Source organism: Acomys russatus, chromosome 5 (assembly GCF_903995435.1).
Source record: "Acomys russatus chromosome 5, mAcoRus1.1, whole genome shotgun sequence".
NCBI lineage: Eukaryota > Metazoa > Chordata > Mammalia > Rodentia > Muridae > Acomys > Acomys russatus.
In genome coordinates this window covers 65251643-65277504 of record NC_067141.1, presented here as the reverse complement: position 1 = coordinate 65277504, position 25862 = coordinate 65251643, and the positions used below count along the sequence as shown (strand labels likewise).

Here is a 25862-nt window from a genome sequence, read left to right as displayed (position 1 = left end):
TATGTAGGTGCTGGGAACAAGGGTCTCCTGGGAGAACAGGCAGCGCTTTTAACTGCTGAGCTAGCTCTCCACTGAGGGAGGGGGTGGGGACTTTTGAGATGGGTTCTAGCTGGCTGGCCAGGAACTCTTTAAATTAATTAATTAATTAATTAATTAATTTTTGAGATCTACCTGCCTCTCCCTTCCAAGTGCTGGGATTACAGGCATGAGCTAGGACGCCTGGCTAAATATTTTCTTTTTTTTAAAAAAAGAAAGAAAGTACAGCATCCCCAAAATATGAGGGTATTTCTAGAATCAGGGTGAACATACACCAACTCACAGCTTGATCCCTACTTCCCTCATCGTGCCTAAGCCATCCCCCCCACCCCCACCCCAAGGCCAGCAAAGCTTAAAGGTGCCCATTGGAAGCTCAGACTGCTCTTCCCTGCTCAGGCCCAGCTTGAGCGTTGTCTGGCATGGAGCCTTTCACCAGCACCGGGGAGATTAGGTTCCCCGAGGAAGCACAAACAAGTAGAGACACTGACCAGTCCACGTGGACTGTTGGTCTTATCCTGGCTGGGATAAGAGCAACCCACAGGTAACCGAGGGCACTCCTCAGGTGCTGGTTCCAGGGGGACAAAGTTACATAAATTATAAAATCAGCAGCCCCTTTGGTGCTATGACAAACTGAAAACGCAATGGCTGTGGACAAATTTAGCAGTCGTGGAGGCTGGAAGTCTAAATGGGTCGCACTGGCTAAAAGGAAGGTGTTGGCTGGACTCCTTTCCCCTCGGTGGGCTTTTGTGGTTAAACCTGTTGTCTTATACTTTCTGATTTCTAGATGCTCCTTGCTCATGATACCCACACAGTCTACAAGGCCAACAATGGTGGGGAGTCTTCTCTGGATGGCATCCGTATGACTCGCGACCTCTTCCGTGTTTGAAGTCCTTCAAATTACACTGGGTTCCTTTGTAATCCAGGCTGCTCTTTTAAGACTTAGAACTTATTTTATTCACATTACAAGTCTGCTTGCATGAGTTTATGAGCTTTGCGTGTAGTGACCCTTAGAGGCCAGCTCCCCTGAAACTGGACTTGGAGGTGTCTGTGAGCCACCATGGGACTTGGTGGGAAAGAGGTGGGAAGTGTTCGGTGTTCTAGGGAGGGCATCTGTGGCTCTACCTTGGGGCCACTGCGCCCTAGTGTCTACCTTAGTTACAGGCTGGCTGGCTCCTAGCCCACTCAAGGTGTTTCTCTCTGCCTAGTAACAGAGAGGTGTGGCAGGGGCTGGGCATCGGAGGGGAAAACACAACTGAAAAGCAGTGGAGAGAAGCTCTGTTCTGGACTGTTCTGGCTCTCCCAAAGGCTGGCGAACAATCCTACTATGCTGAAGGAGGCAAGTGAATGTTAAAGGGGGACACACAGCAGGGGCTGAGGGCTCGAAATTGTTTTGAGAGAGGGCCTCGCGTAGGTCAGGCTGTTCTCAGACAGGATGACCCGAATTCCTGGCCTTCCTGCTTCTCCAGGCAGAAGCCATCACACCCGGTTTACATGGTGCTGGGGGTCGAACCCAGGGCTTTGTGCATCTCTGGGACTCTATGAGCAACAGACCAATATCCCCAGTCTGGGAATAACTGATGAGAAGGTGGGGAGCAGAGCACCTGACTCTCGAAAGGTTTCTCAAAGCCATAGGGCAGTCACGAAAGACCTAAGAACGGGGTCCAGCGGCACGTGGTTGTTAGGCATTATGTATCCATACACCCATCCACCATAGGTCTGGATCCCGTGAGCATGCTCGCCGCCTGAGGGTCCCGCCATGTACTCCTACATCTGCCTGCCGCCCGGGGAGGGCGCCTGGCCTCCTCGGCTGCAGACCGTCAACTACACCTATCTGCCCGCCCCTCTGCTGCTGCCACCCATCCAGACCCACAACTTCTGCAGCCGGCCGCCGGGACTGAGCGCGGCCCCGCGAGAATTCCACTGCTTCCACGGTGCGGCCGCGGCCCTGGTCTCCGCGCCGCCGTGGTGGGCCTTCCCGCCACCCGGTGCCGCGGCCCCTGGTTCCTTGTTCCCCGCCTCCGGCGTGTCCGCGTCATCCCAGCCCCCGACCAACACCGAGCGCTGGGCGCCGTGGCCCGAGGGCAGCAGCCTGCAGCTGCAGCTGCGCTGGGGCCGCGTGGAGCGCACGCGGGGGCCACCCCTGCCACTGCCGGACACGGTGCGCCGCGAGCTGCGGCGCGTGTACGGCACCTACCCGCGCACCGACGTGCGCGTGACCCGGCGCGGCGGCCAGTACCTGCTCCAGGCTACACCGCGCGTGGGCGAGCCCGAATACCAGGTGGAGCGGCGCGTGGTGCGCCGGCCTGCCAGCGACGACGGCGGGGATAGCGGGGACAGCCCGGCCGCTCAGGAAGCAGTGCAGCGCGGCCGCCCCAAGAAAAAGCAAGGGCTGCGATGAGCTCCTCACTGCGTCTGCGCATTCGCTTCGTCCCTACCCCCCCCCCCCACCTAACTCCCCCCCCCCAAACCCTCCCAACCCCCGCCGACGCAGCACCTTGATTTCTCTTGAGTTATTGCTGGACGGTGCGGGAAGGGAGAGAAAGGTGCTTCGGTCCAGAGGGTCTTGAAGTGAAAGCGGCGTCTGGACTGCTTCTCCTCCCCCACCTTAGCCGTCTGTGTGGTTCCCACTTGGTTTCCTCTCCACAAAGCCCAGGGAGCCACAGCGGTCCCCAGCTTGGAAAGGGAAGTAAATAAATGCGTGAAATCCCGTGTTCACTGCGAGATAGATTTTATGTTGGGAAGTGGACGTTTTGCCATCCGCGTAACGCGAGTCTTTACTCCGTGTGGACCCTGACCCCCGCAACCTGCTCTTCAGCAGCACCTCCACAGTGTGCCCTGGACAATCTCATAGACCTGTCTGCCTGGACTCACTATCCAAAGGTGATGGAAGACCTAGGGTAGTTCTGGAGTGTGGGAGATGACTGGGAAACGACGCCTGTGAGCTAGGTTGTAGAGCTGGTTCTGACATTTTTCTAACCGTGTGTCTTTAGCTTCTCTGAGCCCCTTCATTATCATATGTTTTGGAGGAATGTCATATGTGTGTGTGTGTGTATATATACATTATTTATGTATATATATTATGTATACACATATATCCGTGATCTTGTTAAGTAACTTAATTTTTTGAACAAATACTTGCTGTATTTTTTTTAAGCTTGTTTCTTTTTTTATTTTTCTTTTTTTAATTTTTAAATTTTGGGGTTTTTTTTGTTTGTTTGTTTTGTTTTTGTTTTTTTTTGTTTGTTTGTTTTTTGTTTTGTTTTTTTTTTTTGAGACAGGGTTTCTCTGTGTAGCCTTGGCTGTCCTGGACTCACTTTGTAGACCAGGCTGGCCTCGAACTCACAGCGATCCACCTGCCTCTGCCTCCCGAGTACTGGGATTAAAGGCGTGCGCCACCATGCCCGGCTCAATTTTTGGGTTTTTGAGACAGGGTTTCTCTGTGTGTAGCCCTGGCTGTCCTGGATTTGCTTTGTAGACCAAGTTGGCCTCAAACTCAGAGATCACCTGCCTCTGCCTCCTGAGTGCTGAGCCACCACACTGGGCTCATTGTTTCTTTAGTTTTATGTACATGAGTGTTCTATCTGCATGTAGAGCCTGCACACCAGAAGAGTGCATTGAATCCCATTGTATGTGGATGGCTGTGAGCGCCGTGTGGGTGCTGGGAATTAAACTCAGGACCTCTGGAAGAGCAGCCAGTGCTCTTAACCACTGAGCTGTTTCTCCAAGTTAATTAATTAATTGATTATTTTATTTATTTTTGTTTTTGTTTTATGAGACAGGGTTTCTCTGTGTAACAGCTCTAGCTGTCCTGGAACTCAGTCTGTAGACCAGGCTGGCCTTGAACTCACAGGGATCTGCTGCCTCTGCCACCACTGCCCAGTTTAATTTGGTTTTCCAAGACAGGGTTTCTCTGTGTAGCCTTGACTGTCCTGGAACTTGTTCTGTAGACCAGTCTGGCCACAAGCTCAGGGAGATCCGCCTGCCTCTGCCTCTCAAGTGCTGGGATTAAGGTATGGGCCACCACCTCCCTGGCAAATTACTTTTTTTTGTTTTGTTTTGTTTTCCGAGACAGGGTTTCTCTGTGTAGCCTTGGCTGTCCTGGACTCACTTTGTAGACCAGGCTGGCATCAAACTCACAATGATCCAACCTGTGTCTGCTTCCTGAGTGCTGGGATTAAAGGCACGTGCCACCACCGCCTGGCTTACTTTATTTTTTTTAATTTACTTTTTCTTTCTTTGTTTTTTCTTTTCTCTCATTCTTTCTTGTTGTTGTTTGGTTGGGGTTTTTTGTTTGTTTGTTTGTTGGTTGGTTCTTTGTTTTTTGAGACAAGGTTTCTCTGTGGAGTCTTGGCTGTCCTGGACTCAATTTTGTAGACCTGGCTGGCCTCCAACTCACAGAGATCCGCCTGCCTCTAGTGTCCCACCTCAACCTGCAAATATTCACTTTTTGTTTTGTTCTGTTCTGTTTTCAAGATAGGGTTTCTCTGTGCAGCTTTGGCTGCCTGGAACTCCCTCTGTAGACCAAGCTGGCCTTGACCTCAGAGATCCGCCTGTTTCTACCTCTCATTGCTGTGATTAAAAGTGTGGACCACCATGCCTGGCTTTTTACCCCAATTTTTGTTGAATCTTTAATTAATTAGTTAATTAGTTGATTTTCAGATAAAGGAGGTCTTGCGGGCTAGAGGGATGGTTGAGAGGTTAAGAACACTGACTGCTCTTCCAGAGGTCCTGAGTCAATTCTATAATCTATAATGTGATCCGATGCCCTCTTCTGGCCTGCAGGTGTACATGCAGGCACAACACTGTATACATAATAATAAATAAATAAGCCGGGCGTGGTGGCGCACGCCTTTAATCCCAGCACTCGGGAGGCAGAGGCAGGCGGATCGCTGTGAGTTCGAGGCCAGACTGGTCTACAAAGTGAGTCCATGATGGCCAAGGCTACACAGAGGAAACCCTGTCTCGAAAAACCAAAAAAAAAAAAAAAAAAAACAATAATAATAAAAATAAATAAATAAATCTTAAAAAAAAAAAAAGGTCTTGCTATTTGGCTGACTGACCTCAAACTGGCAGCAGTTTCCCACCTCCCCCCTCCACCCAACCCCCTACCTCCCCACCCCCCACCTGAGCCTACTGGAGTCATACATGGGCATCACATCTGACTAGTCTTTTTTTCATAAATGTGGCTGGAAAATGCAGTATTTTCATAATTTTACATTTTATAATATTCTATAATGTTTAGATGTTGATTTATTAGTTAAGAATAGCCTTCATCTCATTTGTCTCTGCATGTGTGTTCATGTCCCTGTGTGTGTATACACCACCAGCCTCCACCTTATTAAGATTTAATTTTATGTCTAGTGGTGGTGGTGGCACAGGCCTTTAATCTCTGGAGGCAGAGACAGGCAGATCTTTGTAAGTTTGAGGCCAGTCTGGTCTACAGAGCTAGTTCCAGGACAGCCAAAGTGACACAGAGAAACCCTGTCTTGGAGGGTTTGTACTTCTGTGGAGCGTGTGTGTGCATATACATGTAGATTGTGACTGCCTGAGGAAGCCAGAGGTGTGAGATCCTCCCTGGACTCAGACTTCCGTTGTAAGCCCCCTCCAGAAGAGCACTAGGTACCAAGAGCCATCTCTCCAGGCCTCACTCCTCAGCCCACCTTGGGTTTTTTTGTTTTTTGTTTATTTTAATATTTATTCTTTATACAACATTCTGCCTGCAGGCCAGAAGAGGGCACCAGATATCATTATAGATGGTTGTGAGCCACCATGTGGTTGCTGGGAATTGAACTCAGGACCTTTGGGAGAGCAGCCAGTGCTCTTAACCTCTGAGCCATCTCTCCAGGCCCCCACCTTGGTTTTTGAGACACGGTTTCTCCTAGGGACCTGGGGCTTGCTGACAGGCTAGAACCAGAGGAAACCAACTGTCTCCTTCCTTTTCCTATGCCCAGCTGGGCTCACAAGCATGCACCATTATGCCATCTTCTTATGTGAGTGTTAAGGTTGGAATTGAGGTCCTATTTGGACATATGCATACTAAATAAATGAATAAAATGTAAAAAAAAAAAAAAAAAAAGAAAACCCTCTGGCAAAAAGCCAGGCATGATGGTACACACCTTTAGTTACCAGCACTCAGGAGCCAGAAGCAGGTGGATCTCTGTGCGTTCCAGGCCAGCCTGATCTACAGAGTGAGTGAGTTCCAGGACAGCCAGTGCTACACAGAAGAGAAACTCTGTCTCAAAAAAAGCAAAATGTTAAAAGAAAGAAAGAATAGAAAGGATTGGGGAGAAAAAGGGAATATAATTTTATTTTGCTTGATAAGGTAAGCAACTATTTTAAGAATTAATTAGTTAATTTGGTTTTTTTGAGGCAGGGTTTCTCTTGTGTTACCTTGGCCACACTGCAGATCAGGCTGGCCTTGAACTCACAGAGATCTGCCTGCCTCTGTCTCTTATGCAGTGGGATTTTAAAAAATCATGTCTAGCCAGATGTGGTGGCTCACACCTTTAATCCCAGCATTTGGGAGGCAGAGACAGGCAGATCTCTGAGTTCCAGGCCAGCCTGGTCTACAAAGTGAGTTCCAGGACAACTGAGATAACACAGAAAAACTCTTATCTTGGAAAAAATTCATGTCTAGATATTTTCTATTTTTATATTCATACAGACATTTACACACACTGCTTTTTTTTTTTTTTTTTTTTTTTTTTTAAGGAACAAAATAAGAAGCATAGTCTCCACACTTCCTAGGGCTTGCTATGTGTAGGGACTGTGCTAGAGTCCTGTGCACACTTATCCACTCAGTAAAGTTGATGCTCACAAAACTCTGGTGTGATATAATTATCATTCCCATTAATACAGGAGGAAACTCAGTCTCACACAGTCCTATGTGAATCCAACAACTCACCCGAGGCTACAGAGTGAGAATGTAATCTGATTGGCTTTCATCTCTAGGTCAAACTTCCTCTTCATACATTAGACCCATGCAACAGAATGCACTGAGGAACTGTCACGTGGGGAGCACGGGGTTACATACTACTAGAGTAAGGGGCTATGAATCTACCCCACTAGGGAGGAACGTGGCATCTCAGCTCTGTTGGGAAGTCGAAAGAAGCTTCAAAGGACAAGCAGGACTGGTAAGGGAAGAGGTCATCCAAGAAAGGCTGAGCAGGAAGACGGCAAGAGTGAAAGCAGGATCGCAGGAGGAAGCTGCAGCAGGTTATCACCGAAGAGCTAGCAGTGGAAGGTCATACCCGGAGCTAAGTGAAGTAATTCCAGAGCACTGACAAGAGCAGATAGAGGGCAGAGAGAGTGCAACCTGCTTTTAACCACTTAGAGGGCAGAGGCAGGAAGATTAGTACAGGTTATCCTTGGTGATAGAGGTATCCTGGCCTGTATAAGACTGTCTCAGAGGGGGAGGGAGATAAGAGCATGGATTTTTTGGTGGGGGGGAAGCCACTGAAGCCTTTGAGCAGAAGAGTACCCCAAGACAATGCTATTAAAAAGGTTTTGAAGGGGCTGGAGAGATGGCTCAGTGGTTAAGAGCACTGTCTGCTCTCCCAGAGGTCATGAGTTCAATTCCCAGCAACCACATGGTGGCTCACAACCATCTATAATGTGATCTGATGTCCTCCTCTGCCTGCAGATGTACATGCAGGCAGAGCTCTGTATACATAATAAACAAATAAATCAATAAATCTTTAAAAAAAAAAAAAAAAAAGGTTTTGAGCCTGGAGGTAGTGGCTCATGCCTTTAATCCCAGCACTTGGGAGGCAAAGGAAGATGGATCTCTGAGTTCGAGGCCAGCCTGGTGTACAGAGTGAGTTCCAGGACAGCCAGGGCTATGGAGAGAAACCCTGTCTCAAAAAAAAAAACAAAAACAAAAACAAAAATAAAAACAAAAGAAGGGCTGGAGAGATGGCTCAGAGGTCCTGAGTTCAATTTCCAGCAACCACCTAGAATGAATGTGATCTGATGCCCTCTTCTGTCCTGCAGGTGTACATGTGGGCAGATCAGTGTATACTTAATAATAAATAAATATTATATTTTAAAAAACCCAAACAAACAAAAAGAGGGTTCGACAAGGAGCCTTCAGGAGCACCTGCTGGGAAGCTATGAGTGACAGCTGCCTGGTTCCCTCTAGTCTTGGTGTTGACCGTTAGCACAGCCGGACACCAGAACTGAGCCCCTAGGACATTTGCAAGAGCTCACGGCCTATGGAATTCAGTTCTCAGAGCCAGGTGGCCAGTGTTCTCTCAGCCTGGATGCTGCTGCCCCTCCAGAGAGCTCTTCTGTGGGTTTTCCTTACATGTATGTTATTCAGTGTATGTGCTTGTGTATGTGTGTGCGATGCATGCACAAAGGGCATGTGAGGTCATTTCTCATTCCACCACGTGGGTCTCAGGGGTGTCAGGTTTTCTGTTAAGCACCTTGAATCACCTCATTGCTTCCCCCTTCTATCAATGCCTCCCTTCCCCATGCCAACATGGACAAATTGAGACTCAGGATGTAGCCTGGGATCTCAGAATACTTCCTATCCCCTCGGTGGTGGGGTACTGAGCTTGAAGCTGAAAATGGGATCCCGAAGCTAGAGAAAGGGACAAGAACTGGAGTAGAGCGTGAGGGGAGGGGCTCAGGGGACAGCAGCAGGCTCTGGGTGTGACTGGGAGTACTGTTATTGCTTGCCCATATGTGTGGTGGGACAAATATAAGTAAGGGATAGAGGAGTGAGGGTCTGGAGGAAAGGCCAAAATCCGCCCCTGACGTGTGTCTGTGGTTGGAGAGCTCTCTCAGCCAAAAGGGATCTCCAAGACAGCCGCACGCTGTCAGGGAGTTTTCAGTCCCTGGGAAATCTCCCCGCTGGGATGAAGGTCTCCAGTGTTTGGGATAGCAGAGTGGAGAGGAAGCCTTCCCGAAATGCACTTCCATTTCCTGGGAGTTGATGGGACAGCTGAGTGCTGTCCTCACAAGTCCCCAGAGACAGACAGCCAAACCAGCAGACTCAGGAGTCGCCCTCCCCACAGCCGGGCCTGTGTCCTGGGAAAGGAAAAGCCGCTTACCCACAAAAGCCTCTTCTCTGGCATCCCTGGGTCTGGATCTGCAACGTGCCAGTTTGTGGAGCTCCTTAAATGGGCCCCTACCCTGCCCCCAGGGCCCCGCCCACCCATGCAGGCTCTTCTGAGAAAGGAGGAAGGTGTGGGAGGGCCAGGCATGCTGCCTGCTGCCCAGAGAGCCCTTTCTGACCTCAAGCCAGAGCTGGGGACACCGCCCCCTCAATGCACACACCCATTCTTCCAAGTGTCCCCTTCTGTATTTCAGTGGCTGACTACTCCCCCGTCTCCAGTCCTCTGGTGCTTTCCATGCCCTGATGCCTTTTCTGAGGCGGGGGTGGGGGCCTGGGGAATAACAAACCAGAGTATTGACAGCACAGGCTCCTAGTCTTTTCTGTTAGCCAAGGAGACCCTGTAGCCTACAAGTCACCTAAGGGAATAAGAGAGGGGAGCTCAGGGGCTGGAGAGATAGCTCAGAGGTTAAGAGTACTGACTGTTCTTCCAGAGGTACTGAGTTCAATTCCCAGCAACCACATGGTGGCTGGCTCACAACCATCTATAATGAGATCTGGTGCCTTCTGGAGTGCAAGCACATGTGCAGACCAAACACTGTACACAGAATAAATAAATTTTTAAAAAGAGAGGGGGGAGGAGCCCACACTTGACCTCACCACCCCTGTGCCAGGGGCTTCAAGCAGCACTCGGTGGCTGCCTTGCTTCCCATCGTGGGGAAGGGAAAAGTAAGAACATAGGAGACATAACACCAGGAGCCTGGTTAGCTGTGTTCTCTGGCACATAGCCTAGAGCAGAGGCTCTCAACCTGCAGGCCCATACCCCTAGGGAGCTGAGCAACCCTTTCACAGGAGCTGCCTAAGACCCCCAGAAAACACAGATACTCACATTACGATTCATAACAGTAGCAAAATTACACTTATGAAGTAGCAGTGGAAATCATTTTATGGTTGGGGGGGTCACCCCCAACCTGAGGAAAGGGTCACAGCATTAGGAAGGCTGCGAACCACTGTTGTAGAGACTCATGGGAATGCCACCTGCCTTTTTGCCTGTGGGAGTCCCTTCCCTCTGCCCGCCTTCTGTCCTGCGCCCCAGAACCTGGCCCAGTCTTCACATTCTAGGTCTCGCCGGAGTTTGGGTTAGCTCTCTCTGGAAATCTTTGGGATCGTTTTCCCCTGAGAACTTAGCATAGTGTTTTTTTGTTTTTTGGTTTGTTTTTTTGGTTTTTGTTTTTTTCCTGCTATCTAGCTACATTCAGTAGTAGCCAAGCAAGAACGGAGAGGAAGGCACAGCCTCAGGGAGGGTTGCAGGGAGGGGTCTTGGCTCAGAATTAGAGGTGGCCCTGTTGAGGAAACCTTTAAGTTCCGGGAACGGGGGGCGGGGGGGGGGCATAGGGAAGGAACAGTCATCAGTATTGTGCAATGAAGAGGGAAAGGGGGCGGGGGAGGAAAGGGGACCCAGAAGGGAGGGCTGGCAGGGGCCTGAGGCTCATGGCGGAAACCACTGGTCCCTTTCCAGAGGTCCGCTTAGCCAGAGTTCAAAGTAGCTGTTACCCCCACCTCTTAAACCTGCCGGTCTGGCAGCAGCAGTGCTTTTACAGGAGAAGATGAGCCTGTCCCTCCCTCTTCTCTTCCCTTCCCCTCTCAGCACCCACCCTGTGGGGGAGGAGGGAGCCGGTGGAAAGGGCCACAGGAAGAGCATTCATGGCCCCCCGCTGAGGTCTCTAGGGGGTGGGTGGGTGGGGTCTTTCTCCTTGGGGCTGGGTTTCTAGAGGCTAGCAGTAGCTCCTGGGTCCCTGGCAGTGAAAGAAGGCTCATCTTTGCAGACTGGGGCAGGCCGGGTGGACTATTGAAGGAGATTCTTGGCATCCATTTTTGAGTTCAAAAGAAAGCCTGCCTGCGGGCTTTCCCCACAGGGCAGTGTGGGGAAGCTGAGGTAGCAGGAACAGAAAGCGGAAGCTGAGGCCTTACTTCCTGGGTCCTGGTTTATAGCTGTCCTGTCTCCTCTAGATTATTAGCCTTGCCAATGTAGTCAAGAGGGTAGTGGGGTTGGAGGAGGTCTGCAAACCATCTTGGCTCTGGGATCAGGTCTGTCCTCGCTCTAAGCATTTCATATGCCTCTCCTTCCGAAGACCCTGTAAGCCATTCTTGGGAAGACATCAAAAAAGACAAAAGGAACACATAAGTTCCTGGAAGTCAGACTCGAGTGAGCAACAGGGTTTGAAGCCAGACTGAAAAGATGCTGGAATGTGGGGACAGTCATTAGATCGTGCAATGTCGGTGAGCCACAGGGATTGCAGAAGGGCAGGAGAGACAAGAAAGAGGAAAGAGAAACCTGTAGCACATTGGTGGGAGTCCTAGGGGCGAGAAAACAAGGCAGGCCGGAAAATCCCGGGTTCTTTCAGGAATAAATACCGTTCGGGACCTCTAGTGGACAAAAAGGAACATGTCAGTCAGGCCTCTTTACCCAAAACAAAAATGGCCGCCGGAGGAGCGGTCCCAAACAACGTTTGAGAATGAGGAAAGAAGCTCCGCCCTGTTATGGGCAAATTGCCCTTCTCAAAAATGGCCACCATGGCGTCCTCCTGAAGGGACCAGCTCTGGCTCCGCCTTTGATCTCGTTGGTGGGGCTAAGGGGATAAGAACTGCACCGCGCGGGACAAGTCGCCGGCGGCGCCTGACGGAGCAGGTGATTTCCCCTCCAGCCCCGGGTCTAGGGCTAGGAGAGCAACAGAGAGCATTGACACGGGGTACCTCTCCTGGCGTTCCCTTATAGTACCCCCCTTGGTGGGGGAGAGGGGGGCGGCCGGACCCTTTCTCTAATTGTCTCTGTGGCCTGTATGGAGGAACATCTAGCTTGTTCAGGCCTATCTCGTCACGTGACTCACCCCCTCCCAAAGCTGCAACTGCATCCCTGTGTCCTCAGGCCAGCTATTCTGGAGGCTTATGAGTGCCCTGCTGCTGACGGTTATAAAAAGCTCTTGCCTCAGGGGTCGGCCATCAGCGGGATGCCACTTCCTGTGCCTCACCTCCCAGGGTTTGTGCACCTGCCTGACTTTGGATGGTGGGCTCCCTTGTTCTCCACAGTGTCCTTGGTACCCTTAGGACCTGACGTGGGGATCAGGGTGAAATGTATTTGCTGGGTCTTCATTCTGCCTCATCATGACTTTATAAAAAGAATGGGAGAAGAGTAGTGAAGACCTTAGGGCTAGACCCCCTGCCACTCCCGTAGCTCCCCAGGACTCCTTCCCACGGCCTGCATTCAATTCCTATTTGGTGCTCTCCACTTACCCTAATCTAAGTTGCCAAGAGGGTCCCCCTAGTCCCGCCCCGCACCCTCTGATAGTGTCCAAAGAGTGCAGGCCAGTACCTAGTCCTTCGGGAGCTTCTCAAGCCATCTTGGGGCAGGTGAGGATGGGTAGCCAAGTTAGTTGGCTGGGGAGTGCAAGTGAGTCCTGCAGAATGCTGTTTGTAGAGCCAGAGGGAAGGATGTTTTGAGCAGGGAGAAGGGGGTGGGCAAAGATTCTGATCGAGGGAAGACTGCTGGCCAGGCAGGAGAGGCCACAGTACAGGTCTGGCCCACACCACTGACTCTGTGTGAGAGAGGCTTCTGAAGCCGAGCTGCCCGTGTATCTGCCATTAACCTAGCCCTGTGACCTTGGTAAAGTTTCTCAAATTTTCAGTGCCTTCGTTTCCTTTCAGGTAATGGGCATAATAGAGTTATCCACATATCCATACGAGGATAAAGAAATTTAATACAATGGGTTATATGCAGTCAGCAGACAGTCGTTGTTGTTGTTGTTGTTGTTGTTTTTTTTTTACCATCATCAGAGGTATTTTTCTAATTTTTAGATTTACTTAAAATACATACATACATTTGTATATTACTCTTATGCTTGCATGTGTGTCTGTGTACCATGTGCGGGTCGAGTCTGGTACCCTCCGAGCTCAAAGACAGTGTATTGTGTCCCTGGAGACTGGAGTTATGGACAATTATGAGCTGTGTGGGTGCTGGGAATCAAACCTAGGCCTAACGCAACAACGACATAGTCCCTTTTTTTTTTTTTTTTTTTTTTTTTTTTTTTTTTTTGGTTTTTCGAGACAGGGTTTCTCTGTGTAGCCTTGGCCATCCTGGACTCACTTTGTAGACCAGGCTGGCCTCGAACTCACAGCGATCCGCCTGCCTCTGCCTCCCGAGTGCTGGGATTAAAGGCGTGCACCACCACGCCCGGCTCAACATTGTCCTTTAACTGTTGCTTCATCACTCCAAGTCCCGTCAGAGGAGTTTTAGTGGGATTCGTGGCGCAATGACTGTGATTTCTGCTTTGGGGCTTCCAGAAGTAATGGGGTTCTGTGGGCTGGATCTGTAACTTGAAAAGTCTCGTGGAAATCCTGCTTTTACTCCAGAAAATAAAAACAATGATGCTCAGATTGACTTGGGAGGTCTTGCCCAGCTTGGGAGCTCTGAGGAGGAAAGGTTAGGGGGTGCCCTCAAGCAGGTGGACAAGTCCGGGAGAGCTGGGAGGATAGAGAAGAGCGGGATCAGAGATGTGGCAAGCTTTAAGATTTACACTATGTTTGGTCAGTTGAAGAACAGGAGAAGAGATGACGGTCCCTCAGCAGAAAAACCAGCTACACAACCTTGAAGGAGGAAGGCGTTTCCTTTGGAGACAAGGGGGAGTTTCTCGATAACAGCTTCGTAGCTCCTACACATTTGTTAAAAACCCAGAGGCAAGCAGGGCACGGTGGCACACACCTTTAATCCCAGCAGAGACAGGCGGATCTCTGTGAGTTTGAGACCAACCTGGTCTATAAGGAGAGTTCCAGGACAGCCAGGGCTATATAGAGAAACCCTGTCTCTGTGTAAAACAAACAAACAAACAAACAACAAAACAAAAAAAGAAAAAAAAATGAGCTAAAAAAAAGATTTATTTATTTATTATGTAAACAGTATTTTGCTTGCATGTATGTCTGCACACCAGAAGAGGGCACCAGATCTCATTATAGATGGTTGTGAGCCACCATGTGGTTGCTGGGAATTGAGCTCAGGACCTTTGGAAGAGCAGGCAGTGCTCTTAACCTCTGAGCCATCTCTCCAGCCCAAAATTGAGCTTTCGTATAGTAGCCAAGGGTCTTTTTCCCTGCATAGGTTCCCAGGCCACTGTCCACAGTCAGGGTGTGAAGGCGGGGTAGGTGTCTGGAGGGGGCTGCCTCTTCAGGGGAGTTGCTTAATGGGGCTAGACTGCCTGGGTAAGGTGTTCTTCCCCTGCACAGGGGTCCGTGGCTAAGGGCAAGAGGGTGGTCATCACCCTTGGGAGATGTTACTCAGCCCTCCTTTCCAAAGTGAGTTTTGTTTTTGTTTTTTGATTTTTTCGAGACAGGGTCTCTCTGTGTTAGCCTTGGCTGTCCTGGCCTCGCTGGTCTCGAACTCACAGTGAGCCACCTGCCTCTGCCTCCTGAGTGCTGGGGTTAAAGGCGTGCACCACCATGCCCAGCTCCAAAGTGAGTTTTGTTCTGTCATAGCTCCTCGTATCACTGAAGGGACCAGGTAACTGTCCCAACCCATATGGAACTTTTGATATCCCCACCCCCAGAGTCACCCCTAAATTGACACCAGGGAGTTTTTGGGGATCCAGCTGAGCTTTACCACTGAGCTATGTCCCCAGCCTTGAACGTAGATCTACTACTGCAGTTCACTCAGGTGATTCTGGACTGTTCTTTAAGCTCACTGGGCTTTCTTTACTCATCGTACTGCAGAGGGGAGTGTCAAAGTAACTTTTATTTGCTTGATATAATTGTAGTCTCGGAGGCTCACTGCCTCCATCTGCTAACCTAGGCCCAGTCCTGGAACCTTCTAGCCTCTGAACAATCTAACGTAGGCCCAGAATGCTTTCACCCTCTGAGACTTACTGCTGAATAAGCTCACCCTTACTGTTCTTTCTGAACTCTGGCTGGCTGGTTCAACTCAGCTGTTCTGGCTCAAACTCCTCTCCTAGATGACTGATTCAATCTGGCTTCCCTCAGATTCTCACTGAATTGCTCTGCTTGGCCTCAGTATACTAACTCTAGCAACCTGCTCTAATCTTCTGGCTCCTTCTGTCTTCTAGCTTGTTCTTTCTTCAACCTCTTTCTATAAAACCCTCCTGGTAAAAATTGCCTCGGCTGCTGGGCGTCGTGGTGCACGCCTTTAATACCAGCACTCAGGAGGCAGAGGCAGGCGGATTACTGTGAGTTTGAGGCCAGCCTGGTCTACAAAGGGAGTCTAGGACAGCCAAGGCTACACAGAGAAACCTTGCAAAAAAAAAAAAAAAAGATGAAAAATTGCCTCGGCTGGGCATGGTGGCACATGCTCAGCACTTGGGGAGGCAGAGGCAGGCGGATCACTGTGAGTTGGAGGCCAGCCTGGTCTACAAAGGAAGTTCGAAAACCAAAACAAAACAAAAAACCAACAACAACAAAAAACTGCCTCTGAATTTCCATGAACTGAACTGCCATGAACTCAACTCACTGATTCAACTGAACTGCCTAGATAGAGCTCAGAGATCTCTTGTCTCCTGAATGCTGGGATTAAAGGTGTGTGCCACCACACCTAGACCCAAGCTTTTCTTTACCTGAAATTTGCTCTATACCAGGCTGCCTTTGAACTCAGAACTCAGCTAGTCTCTGTTTCCTGGGATTAAAGGCCTGTCTGTCTTCCAGCCACAGTAGGTGGAATCATTGTTTTTTGTTTTGTTTTGTTTTGTTTTGTTTTTTTGGTGTTTTTTTTTTTTCCGAGACAGGGTTTCTCTGTGTAGCCTTGGTTATCCTGGACTCATTTTGTAGACCAGGCTGGCCTTGAACTCACAATAGTCCACCTGCCTCCACCTCTGCCTCCCGAGTGCTGGGATTAAAGGTGTGCACCACCATGCCTGGCTCTTTTTTTTTCCCTTTTTTTTTTTTTTTTGAGTGCCAGTTACCAAGGCTGTTGATGTACATTTACATTGGTGAATAAGCTAGGTTGGAGCAATGTCCATGGAGAGGAGAGGAATAGGGTCATCTTTGCCTTCACAAAACAACTAGAAGAAACATTAAACATTGTCCAAACAATATATTAACTGTAGCTGTGAAAAGTGCTGATAAGTAAGTAAAAGTGCACTCTGTCGGAGGGCACTAGATGTTGGTAAGTACAGTAGACCTAAAACGTCTGAAGCCGGGCGTGGTGGCGCACGCCTTTAATCCCAGCACTCGGGAGGCAGAGGCAGGTGGATCACTGAGTTCGAGGCCAGCCTGGTCTACAAAGCGAGTTTAGGACAGCCAAGGCTACACAAAGAAACCCTGTCTCGAAAAACCAAAAAAAAAAAAAACGTATGGACTTGAATGCTGACAATCTGAGCGCAAACCAGGATGGAGAGATGTGATGAGGCTGGAAAGAACTGGGTGGGGATAAGGCCCTAAATCAAAGGCCACAGGAAGATTCTAGACCGCTTAGAAAGGTAATGGAAAGGCACTGTTAAGTTTTATATTATTTGTTTGATTATTTTTGAGACCGGGTTTCACTATGTAGCCCTGGCTGTTCTGGAACTCACCAGGTAGGCCATGCTGGCCCCAAACTCACAGAGACCCATCTGCCTCTGCTTGCTAAGAGCTGGGATTAAAGGTGTGCACCACCACATCACCATTTTTTAAAGATTTAGTGCGTGCATGCACCTGTGTGCCTGCCTGCCTGCCTGCCTGCACCTGTGTGCCTGCCTGCCTGCCTGCAAAGGGATGTAGGTTCTTATTAGGAGCCTCCTGGTATGGATGCTGACATACAGATTCTGGGGCTCTAATTAAGCAGTAAGTACTCATAACCACTGAGTCATCCCTCCAGCCTCCACCACTGGATTTTAAGTAGATCATACAGCTGTGGTGGGGAGAAGGGGTTGCTGGGGGAGAGATGGTAGCAGGGAGAGAAGTGTCAGGGAGCTCCTGCAGGCAGGAAGTGGCACAATGTGGATGCAGAGATGCAGGACGTAGGGCTAGGGAGTTGCTTCAGTGGAGCAGAGTGCACACTGTGTGAGCATAAGGACCTGAGTTTGTGTCTCTAGCACCCACATTAAAAATAATAACAACAGGGGACTGAAGAGATGCTCCTGCAGAGGTCCTGAGTTCAGTTCCCAGCAACCACATGGTGGCTCACAACCATCTATAATGTGATCTAATGCCCTCTTCTGCAAATAAAGCACTCACACACACACACACACACACACACACACACACACACACACACACACACACACACACGTGTTTCAGCTGGCTGCTCTTCCAGAGGTCCTGAGGTCAGTTCCCAGTGGCCACATGGTGGCCCAAAACCATCTATAATGAGTTCTGATGCCCTCTTCTGTCATGCAGGCATACAGGCAGGCAGAACACTGTATATGTGATAAATAAATAAAACTTTGAAAGAAATAATAATAACAAGAAAACAGATGTAGTGGGGATGGTGGTACCTGCCTCTAATCCCAAGCAGAAACAAGAGGATCTCTGCCCGTTCAAGGCCATGGGGTACATAGTGAGTGCCAGGACTAAATAGAGACCCTGTTTCAAACAAACATACCCCCCAAAAACAAATAAAACAGATGTGGTGGTACAAAGCACTTGGGGTTCAAGGCAAGAGTTCCATGGCCAACTAGAAAAGCAAAAATGGGGAGCGGGGCAAGGTGGCGCACACGCTTAATCCCAGCACTCTGGAGGGAGAAGCAGGTAGACCACTGTGAGTCTAAGGCCAGCCTGGTCTGTAAAGTGAGTCCAGGACAGCCAGGACTACACAGAGAAACCCTGTCTCAAAAAATAAAGGAAAGGAAAAAAAAAAAAAAGAAAAAAAAAAAAAAGCCAAAATGGAATATTCTGGGTTCATCAAGAGATCCTGTCTCAAATAAACAAGACATTTGGGAGGCAGAGGCAGGAGGATCTCTGGCCAGCATAGAGAGTCCCAGACCTAAATAGAGAGACTTTATCTTAAACAAACAAAAAAGGTAGAGAAGTGATTAAAGCAGACTGCCTGATGTCAGCCTTGGTCTTCATATACACACTGTATTAGCAAGTCCGCCTGTCACTACCCAGCATGACATAACACGACAGTACACACACACACACACACACACACACACACACACACACACACACACACACAAAGTGTTAAGGATAATCAGGACTAGGTAACTAATTTGCTGATGGAGAGCAAGGGGTCGGGTGGTGTCATGGTTGACTGCCTTGTAGCTGGAGTAGCAGTGTCTGGGTGTGCACTTAGGGAGGATGGTCCTCGAGGATGAAAAAGAGAGGATGTGCCCTTGGGACATGCAGAATGTGAGGTGCCTGGAAGCTCTCCAGTAAGTGGTGGCAGTAGCTCAGAGTTGGTGACACTGCCCTGTAAGGAGAGGTGTGGCCTTGTGTCAGAAGGCAGCAGAGAACAGAGGCAGGAGCCCAGGGGAGGAATGGCTGGAGAGGTGGGAGGACACAGGAGGCTCTCATCTCAGGAGACATAGGCAGTGTTGCTAAAAGGGCAAATATTGAGCAAAACTATACATAAAGTGTTCAAAACAAAATTGTGGAGTTAACGGCCGGACATGGTGGCGCATGCCTTTAGTCCCAGCACTTGGGAAGCAGAGGCAGGTGGATCTCTGTGAGTTCAAGGCCAGTCTGGTCTACAAAGTGAGCCCAGGACAGCCAAGGCTACACAGAGAAACCCTGTCTTGAGAAACAAAAACAAAAATAAAAAAGGGGGAAGTTACATGGTTCAAGCTCAGTGGACCAAAACCTGAAAAGTAACTGGTAGCCTTAGCCTGGGCCGAAGCTGTCCTGGGGTGGGGTTGGGGGGAGTTAATAGGAGGGAAGGTAGGGTGTAGTCAGTAGGACTTGGTTTGATCATTCGGGTCCAGGGCAAGGTGAGAGAGGGAAAAATCAAGGCTGTCCCAAGTTTCAGATGTGGTAGCTGAGTGAGTAGTTGTTTACTGCATGTGGACCAGTGAGCAGATGAGTGTGGGGAAGGTGGATTCTGAGCCGCTGCTCCAGCCTTCCAGAGGAGAGGATTGGCTGGCATTTGGTTCTCTGAGTCTTGAGCCAGTCTTCCCATCTGTGCCTTCCTGACTCCCAAACAGAGTTCGGGGGCGGCCGAGCATGGAAATGAGGGCTGGAGATCTGCCTTGGCAGCCAAGAGCCCTTGCTGCTTTTGCAAAGGATACAGGTTCAGTTCCCAACGCCCACACAGTGGCCTGTAACCTTTCGAAACTCCAGTTCTAGGCAACCTGGCACCTTCTTCTGACCTCCATGAGCACTGGGCGTGTACCTTTGTGCCCATATAGCTATTCAGGCAAACACTCAAGCTGAAAAAAATAAAATGTCTTTTTAAGAAGTGTGTGGGTGAATTAAGCTGGCAAGTGTTTACCTGGCATTGGCTGGATGCAGAGTGTCCTAGGTGCTAGGACCCACCAGTGGGTCAGACAGATGGCAGGTGCAAGGATCAGCAAGGGCAGCGGGGAAGGGCAAGTGAAGGGGGAGTGTGAGGCTGGGGTGGGCAAGGACCAGACTGTGTAGTGCTCCCTAGGCTGCAAGATGACAAAGGTCTTTCATGGCCCAGACTGCTGGACAGGCAGGAACTGGGCAAGAGGAGATAAGCCATGTAGGACTTTTCTATATAGGCTCCTGAGGGGGCCGGGAAATCCCTCTGTGCAAAGGGTGAGTGGCCTATCCTGGGTTGGTGAAGGGCTGGGCTTGGTCTTGAGACCTCCTTCTTTCCAGGGCTGGACAATGGGGCCTCTTGTGATTGAAGCTGGGGGCCAAGTAGCCCCCTCAGTGATGAGATTCCTTAGCCAGGAAGCATGTGACCCCAAGACCTCAGCTTCTAGCCACAGGAGATGGAAGGGGCAGGGCTCCCTTCGATAGCTTTCTGGAGACAGTGCTGGTGCCTGTCTGCGGCTGGAGGAGGTAGGAGTGGGTGGCCAAGCGAGTGGTGCTGTGTGCAGGAGCTGGGGGGCAGCATCAACAGCTGGTTCAACCTCAGGAGGGAGAGGCGGAGCCACTGCCCCTAGGCCCAGTGGGTGGAAGCAGACCAGAGACCTGGCAATTCTGTCCCGTGTACAGAAGAGACAGCATGGAGTTGGAGAGGATCGTCAGTTCAGCCCTCCTCGCCTTCGTTCAGACGCACCTCCCAGAGGCGGACCTCAGGTAAGGGCAGCTCCTTCTGAAGGGCCAGGCCCAGTCAGAGGGCGTGTTGCCAGACAATACTGTGGGCACTGGCCAGTGGACAGGAGGTCAGACCATACTCAGCGCTGTTCTGAGGTGGGAACTGAGGCCCAGTCCTCTGCAAGAACAGCAAGTGCTCTTAACCACTGGGTCATCTTTCTAACCCCTACTTTGGTTTTCAAGATTATTTATGTCTGTGTGTGTGCAGGTGCCCATGGGGGCCAGAAAGGGGTGGCAGACACCCTGGAGCTGGAGGTGTAGGCAGCTGTGGGCTTCTTCATCTGGGCACTGGGGACCAAACCTGGGTCCTCTGAAGAACAACAAACGTTCTTAACCGAGCCAGCCAGCCAGCCCTCAAGAGCTGAATTTATTTGTCTAGGTGGTGTTTAAAAAAATTATTTAATGTATATGGATACTTTGTTTGCATATACATCTGCATACCAGAAAATAGCATAAGACAGTTGTGAACTGTCATGTGGGTACTGGGGATTGAACTCAGGACCCTTGGAAGAGCAGCGAGTGCTCTTAACCACTGAGCCATCTCTCCAGCTCCTGCTTAGATGGTCTTCTCTCTCATATTTTGTCTGTCACTTATACTGGACTGACTGAAAACTAAAGGAGCTGGGAGGAGATAGGCCTCAGGGACTGAGCTGACTCACGGGACCCCGTGGAACCGAGGACTGAAGTCTTAGACTAGGTGGGGATACTGCAGATATGCAGTGTCCTGCCCAGCGGACTTGTTCTTTCCAACAGTGGCTTGGATGAAGTCATCTTTTCCTATGTGCTTGGGGTCTTAGAGGACCTGGGCCCCTCAGGCCCATCAGAGGAGAACTTTGACATGGAGGCTTTCACTGAGATGATGGAGGCTTATGTGCCGGGCTTTGCTCACATCCCCAGGTAGGACCTTGGCTGGGGCAAAAAGGAGGGGGTACTGGCTGGGGTTGGGGCAGAGTGGTCCCCTCACTACCTTCTTTGTCCCTTCAGGGGTATAGTAGGGGACATGATGCAGAAGCTCTCGGTGCAGCTGAGTGACGCTAGGAACAAAGGTGAGTTTGGGGATCTGGCACTAGGAGGATTCTCACCTACCCCCAGCCCTAGCAAACCTGATACATTCTCTGACTCTCAGAGAGAACCTGCACCCACAGAATTCCTGTGCCCATTTTTCCAGAGACCCCGAGGCTACCTGAAAAGCTCAAAGAAGAGACCAGGTCTCCTGCTGCTACTAGGAACACCCAAGATGAGGTACTGGTAGGGGAGGGAACCCATGAAGGGGAGGGAAGGGAAGACGGGTAGCCTCCTGCTAACACCCGTGCCCACAGGCTGCTGCTGCTCAGGAAGAACTGCCGGGAGTAGGTGTACTCTTGGAGGTATTCCCTACCTGTTCTGTGGAGCAGGCCCAGTGGGTGCTGGCCAAAGCTCGGGGGGACTTGGAAGAAGCTGTGCAGATGCTGGTAGAGGGCAAGGAAGAGGGGCCTCCAGGCTGGGATGGCTCAAATCAGGTACCCTCTCCCAGCCCCTCCACGCCCAGTGACCTTAGCTCCGTGTGCCTTCTTGTTAAGCACACCCTGTCTATCCCCGTCTGTCTCCCCTGTTGTTGTCACTGGGCCTACAATAGGGCTCCTGTATCCGCAGGACTTGCCCAGGCGCCTCAGAGGCCCCCAAAAGGATGAGTTGAAGTCCTTCATCCTTCAGAAGTAAGTCTGGGCTGGGCTGGACCAGGGAGGGTCTCCCAGGGTGGCAGGAGCTTCAGCCAGCCATTTTGGCAGGTACATGATGGTCGACAGTGCAGAGGATCAGAAGATTCATCGGCCTATGGCTCCCAAGGAGGTAAGAGGGCTATATGCGGTTGGGGATGTGGCCTGAGGAGTGCTGACCCCTGGCTTTAGTCATTCATTGCCTGATTGCCTAACAGGCCCCCAAGAAGCTGATCCGATACATTGACAACCAAGTAGTGAGCACCAAAGGCGAGCGATTCAAAGATGTACGGAACCCTGAGGCTGAGGAGATGAAGGCCACATACATCAACCTCAAGCCAGCCAGGAAGTACCGCTTCCACTGAGGTGCTGGCTGGACTCTGCTGAGCCTTCCAGATCCCAAAGGGATGCAGAAGCCCTCCCGTCCACCCCGTCCCACCTCCACCCACCCTTGCTCTAGTGTTAATCTATTCTTGGAGCTGCCTTCAAAAGCACAGTAAAGGTGGTTCAAAGAAGGTCTAAGTTCACTCTGGTCACTTCCGCCCCCAGGCCAAGAAAAGTTCCTGTGTCTGTCTGACCTGCTCTTGCCTTCGCATCCCCCATGCATCAGGCAAGAAGGGGTAAAAAGCTCTTTATTTGAAACTCCAGGGTGGGGCAGGGCACATCACGGGCCTCTCAACCACAAGCCCCCACAGTTCAGTTTCCCTAAGACTCAGAGTCGGGCTCCTACTACACAGTCCAGCTGTGCTCCCGCCCAACGGAAAGTCAGTCAGACCTGCAGGTTGACAAAGGGTGCGAAGCCTGCCATGTCCTGGAGCAGCACTAGAGCCTGGTGGAGGGGTGGTTCCACGTCGATGTCCACACCACGCTTCCGCAAGCGACTCAGGCTGGGCTCGGCCACATGGTGGCAGTGCCGCACTCGCAGCGACCGCAGCAACGGGCAGTACTCCGCCAAAGTCCTGAGGGAGGAGCAGGATGGTGCTAAGTGTGCAGGAGGCCAGCCCAGGAAACCTGCAGCTGGCTCTAGCAGTTTCTAGGTTTCCCTGCAGCCCACGGTCCGCTCTTTTCTACAGTACCTAAGGAAGGGGGCCGGAGTGGAATTACAGGCTCCAGGCCTCAAGTGCATTGAGTTTCAGGCTCTTAGAGAGTACCAACCCTTAGTACTTTCTGCTGTTTCAAGATTACCTCCCTTGATGCAGATATCAACTTTATATTCCATCTCTCAGTGTGTCAATCTTGGCTTAGAAGTTTTATTTTGTTTTTCTAATTGTAGGCTTTCTAGCCTTTAAAAAAAAAAAAAAAAAAAAAGCCCAGCGGTCTTTCTGCTGGGTCTTTGACAAGTTCAACCCACCACCCTGTCCTCAAAGTGACTGCCCATCTCCCACCTTACCGCCCCCATGCCCAGGCACCTTACACCGTCGCTTCCGACCCGAAGGCAGCCTGTGAGGTCGAGGTGCTCGAGTTGTGGGCAGTTTCGAGCCAACTCTTGGACCGCGGTGTCCCCCACATTGGCGTTGACTGCCAACGAGAGGCTGCGGAGGCCCGCGCCGCGTCTCTGCGCCAGGTACACGATGGCTTCGTCCTTGAGCTGGCGACAGGCGGTGAGGTCTAGCTCTTCCAGAGCCGGACAGCGGTCAGCGAGGCCACGCAGTGCCAGCCCGTCCACCCAGTCACAGTGAGCCAGCGAAAGGCGCTGCAGACGCGGGCAGCCCTCAGCCAGCGCCCCCAGCGCTCGGCGACTCAGTTGGCCGCAGCTGGCCAGCGCTACGCTCCGTAGCTGTGGATTCCGTGCCAGTACTGGCACCAGGTCCTCGTCCGACAGCCACTCGTGACAAGGAGCCAGCGCCAGCTCCTGCAGCCCCTCGGCATCCCGCAGTAGCCGGGCTAGTGCGGCCCGTGGAATCTGTGGACCCACCTGCGGGCGGGAGGCACCGAGACTCAGTCTGTCCCCAGGGCGGGACACTGCCTGGCCGACGCCTACTTTCGGGGCTTGCCACCTGCCCCTCCCAGGAGAGACACCGTGCTCCCTTCGCGTCGCAGCCCAGTACTCGCCCTCTGGAGTTCTCCAAGTTGCACCCGGGGTCGGCAAGGGTTTACAGCGCGGCTGGGGCTGGACTGGAGGCGGGGCGAGGGTGGTACCCACGCGGGGGCGGGGCTCCGGTCCCGGGCTCACCTGAGCGGCGTCGAAGCGGCGCAGCCTGGCCAGGTGCAGCAGAACGAGCGCCCGGAAGGCGCGGCTGACGCGCTGCAGCCGGAGCAGCTGGCGCAGCGGGACCCAGTTCAGAACGTGCGGCAGCAGCACGTCTTCCCAGGGCAGATCAAGGAGCCTGAGGGTAAAGCGGCATTGACGTCCCCGGGGCCGCTGTTACGTGCGAGTCCGTCCGTTATACCCCGGAGTCCCGGCTGGCAAGATGGGTCCAGGTCTCCCCAGGACTCAGCTGCCCTCCCACGGGTCTCTTTTTCCCCTCCCTCGGCCCCTCAGTGCTCGGTACCTGACAGCTCCTGGTTCTTGCTCCCCTCCGGACTGCTCCATCGGTGGCTCCATCGCTATCTATTGCGCGTGCGCAGTAAGCTCTTCTAGCTGTGGCCTTGAAGCGGCTGCGGCGAGCCCGCCTCCTTGGTCTGAAGAGACAGACCGGTTTAATCGAGTGCGGTCTCACTGAGAATCCTTACGGAAAGCTTTCCGGATGGACCCCGAAACCGAGGCAGAACAGACCAGTGATGTACCATTAGGTGTCTTCTCAGCTACAGGGCTTAAAGCCCGAAGCTGGAGCAGCGCAGAGCGGAGACTGCTTTCGGTCTCCGTTGCGGACCAGTAGCCGCCTCTGAGTGGTGATGGGAGGAGCAGGCAAGGCCAAAGGCAGAAGGGGCGGAGCCAGGACTCCTAGGTTACCGAGAGCCTCCTTCTGTCCTCTGGTCGCGTTTAAGCGACTTTGAAAAAAAGAAAAGGGGGAGAGGCTGCTCAGGCTCTAACTAACTGGCATGTAGTAGGTGCTCAGCAAGTAAATGCCAAAAGAATGGATTCAAAGGGCTTTTCTCATCAAGGAAACTTGCTCAAACCTGCCATCCCTGGTGAATTGTGAAGCGCGCAAGCATGACAGCCATCTCTTTCCACTTCAAGGCAGCGGAGGCCGGCTTCTTGCCTAAGGAGAAAGGACTATATAGGACCAGCCTGGCCTCCTTTCCAGAGTCCGGGCGGAACGCGTGCTCAGCGCAGCCCCACTAGCCATACTGCCTGCTTCTGCACTGGCCCTGGCTGCATTGTAGGGAGAGTGACGCCCCAAAGCTTGCAGCTCAATCACTAGGCTTCCCTTTCACTACCTCCCCAGATACTAAGTCGAAGTCCCACTCTGGGGAACCCCTGGTGTAATATTTTTCAACAGCATCCGAGGGGGGGTGTGGGTGCATGTGAGAGACTATAGGGCCGCAGCGTTCTACATGGCTGCGCGCCCCTGGGCAAACAGTTATGCCGCTTCTTCATAATGAAAACTGTTTCCCATCCGTTGTCTCACCAGGGCTTAGGGGACCTCTGCAAAGTAGGCAGATCTGTCCATTTAAAAGATGGGCAAACCGAGGCTCTGGAGAGGAAGCAGCTTAACCAGGATCAAACGAAGCAAGGATAAAGAACCCAGACATCCTGGTTTTCCCGGAATCCCTTCCACACTACCTCATTACTCAATGTAGCATGAAGGGAGAAGCCAGCCAACACCGGAAAGAGCAGAAAAGGGTGAAGTTGGGTGAGGGGGGGGGTTGCTTCCTTTTCTCATCCTGCTTGGGGAAGGGATAGCCTGGACCGATCTCTGCAAGGATACACGTGGGCGCGCACCGCCTCCGGCGGCGCGCCTCCTCCCCCGCCCCTTTGTTCGCGCTTCTGC

The 25862-nt window shown here is 51.4% G+C and overlaps 3 protein-coding genes across 5 annotated transcripts; 2 read left to right on the top strand and 1 right to left on the bottom strand.

The window, feature by feature from the left end:
* The first annotated feature begins 1628 nt into the window (after window positions 1–1628).
* Window positions 1629–2434, top strand: C5H10orf95 (chromosome 5 C10orf95 homolog). The gene has a single exon (XM_051146962.1). The coding sequence runs from the start codon at window positions 1793–1795 to the stop codon at window positions 2432–2434; it is 642 nt and encodes a 213-aa protein (XP_051002919.1). The 5' UTR covers window positions 1629–1792.
* A 17706-nt stretch (window positions 2435–20140) lies between these two features.
* On the top strand, window positions 20141–22502 carry Cuedc2 (CUE domain containing 2). 2 transcript variants are annotated; one of them, XM_051146702.1, is made up of 8 exons: window positions 20141–20275; window positions 21047–21190; window positions 21278–21339; window positions 21462–21535; window positions 21613–21660; window positions 21926–21987; window positions 22060–22120; window positions 22206–22502. In XM_051146702.1, the coding sequence occupies exons 1-8, from the start codon at window positions 20202–20204 to the stop codon at window positions 22350–22352; spliced, it is 672 nt and encodes a 223-aa protein (XP_051002659.1). In that variant the 5' UTR covers window positions 20141–20201; the 3' UTR covers window positions 22353–22502. The 2 variants fall into 2 exon arrangements, with proteins under 2 accessions (XP_051002659.1, XP_051002658.1); XM_051146701.1 differs by having other exon boundaries at window positions 21613–21792.
* Window positions 22503–22540: 38 nt separating this feature from the next.
* Window positions 22541–25804, bottom strand: Fbxl15 (F-box and leucine rich repeat protein 15). Of its 2 annotated transcripts, XM_051146698.1 has the most exons (6): window positions 25655–25804; window positions 24715–25130; window positions 24480–24609; window positions 24161–24314; window positions 23402–23902; window positions 22541–22946 (listed from the first exon to the last, which is right to left on the bottom strand). In XM_051146698.1, exons 3-6 carry the CDS (start codon window positions 24530–24532, stop codon window positions 22620–22622), a joined length of 1035 nt encoding a protein of 344 aa, XP_051002655.1. In that variant the 5' UTR covers window positions 24533–24609; window positions 24715–25130; window positions 25655–25804; the 3' UTR covers window positions 22541–22619. The 2 variants fall into 2 exon arrangements, with proteins under 2 accessions (XP_051002655.1, XP_051002656.1); XM_051146699.1 differs by lacking the exon at window positions 25655–25804 and having other exon boundaries at window positions 22616–22946; window positions 23397–23902; window positions 24480–25117.
* Window positions 25805–25862: the final 58 nt, after the last annotated feature.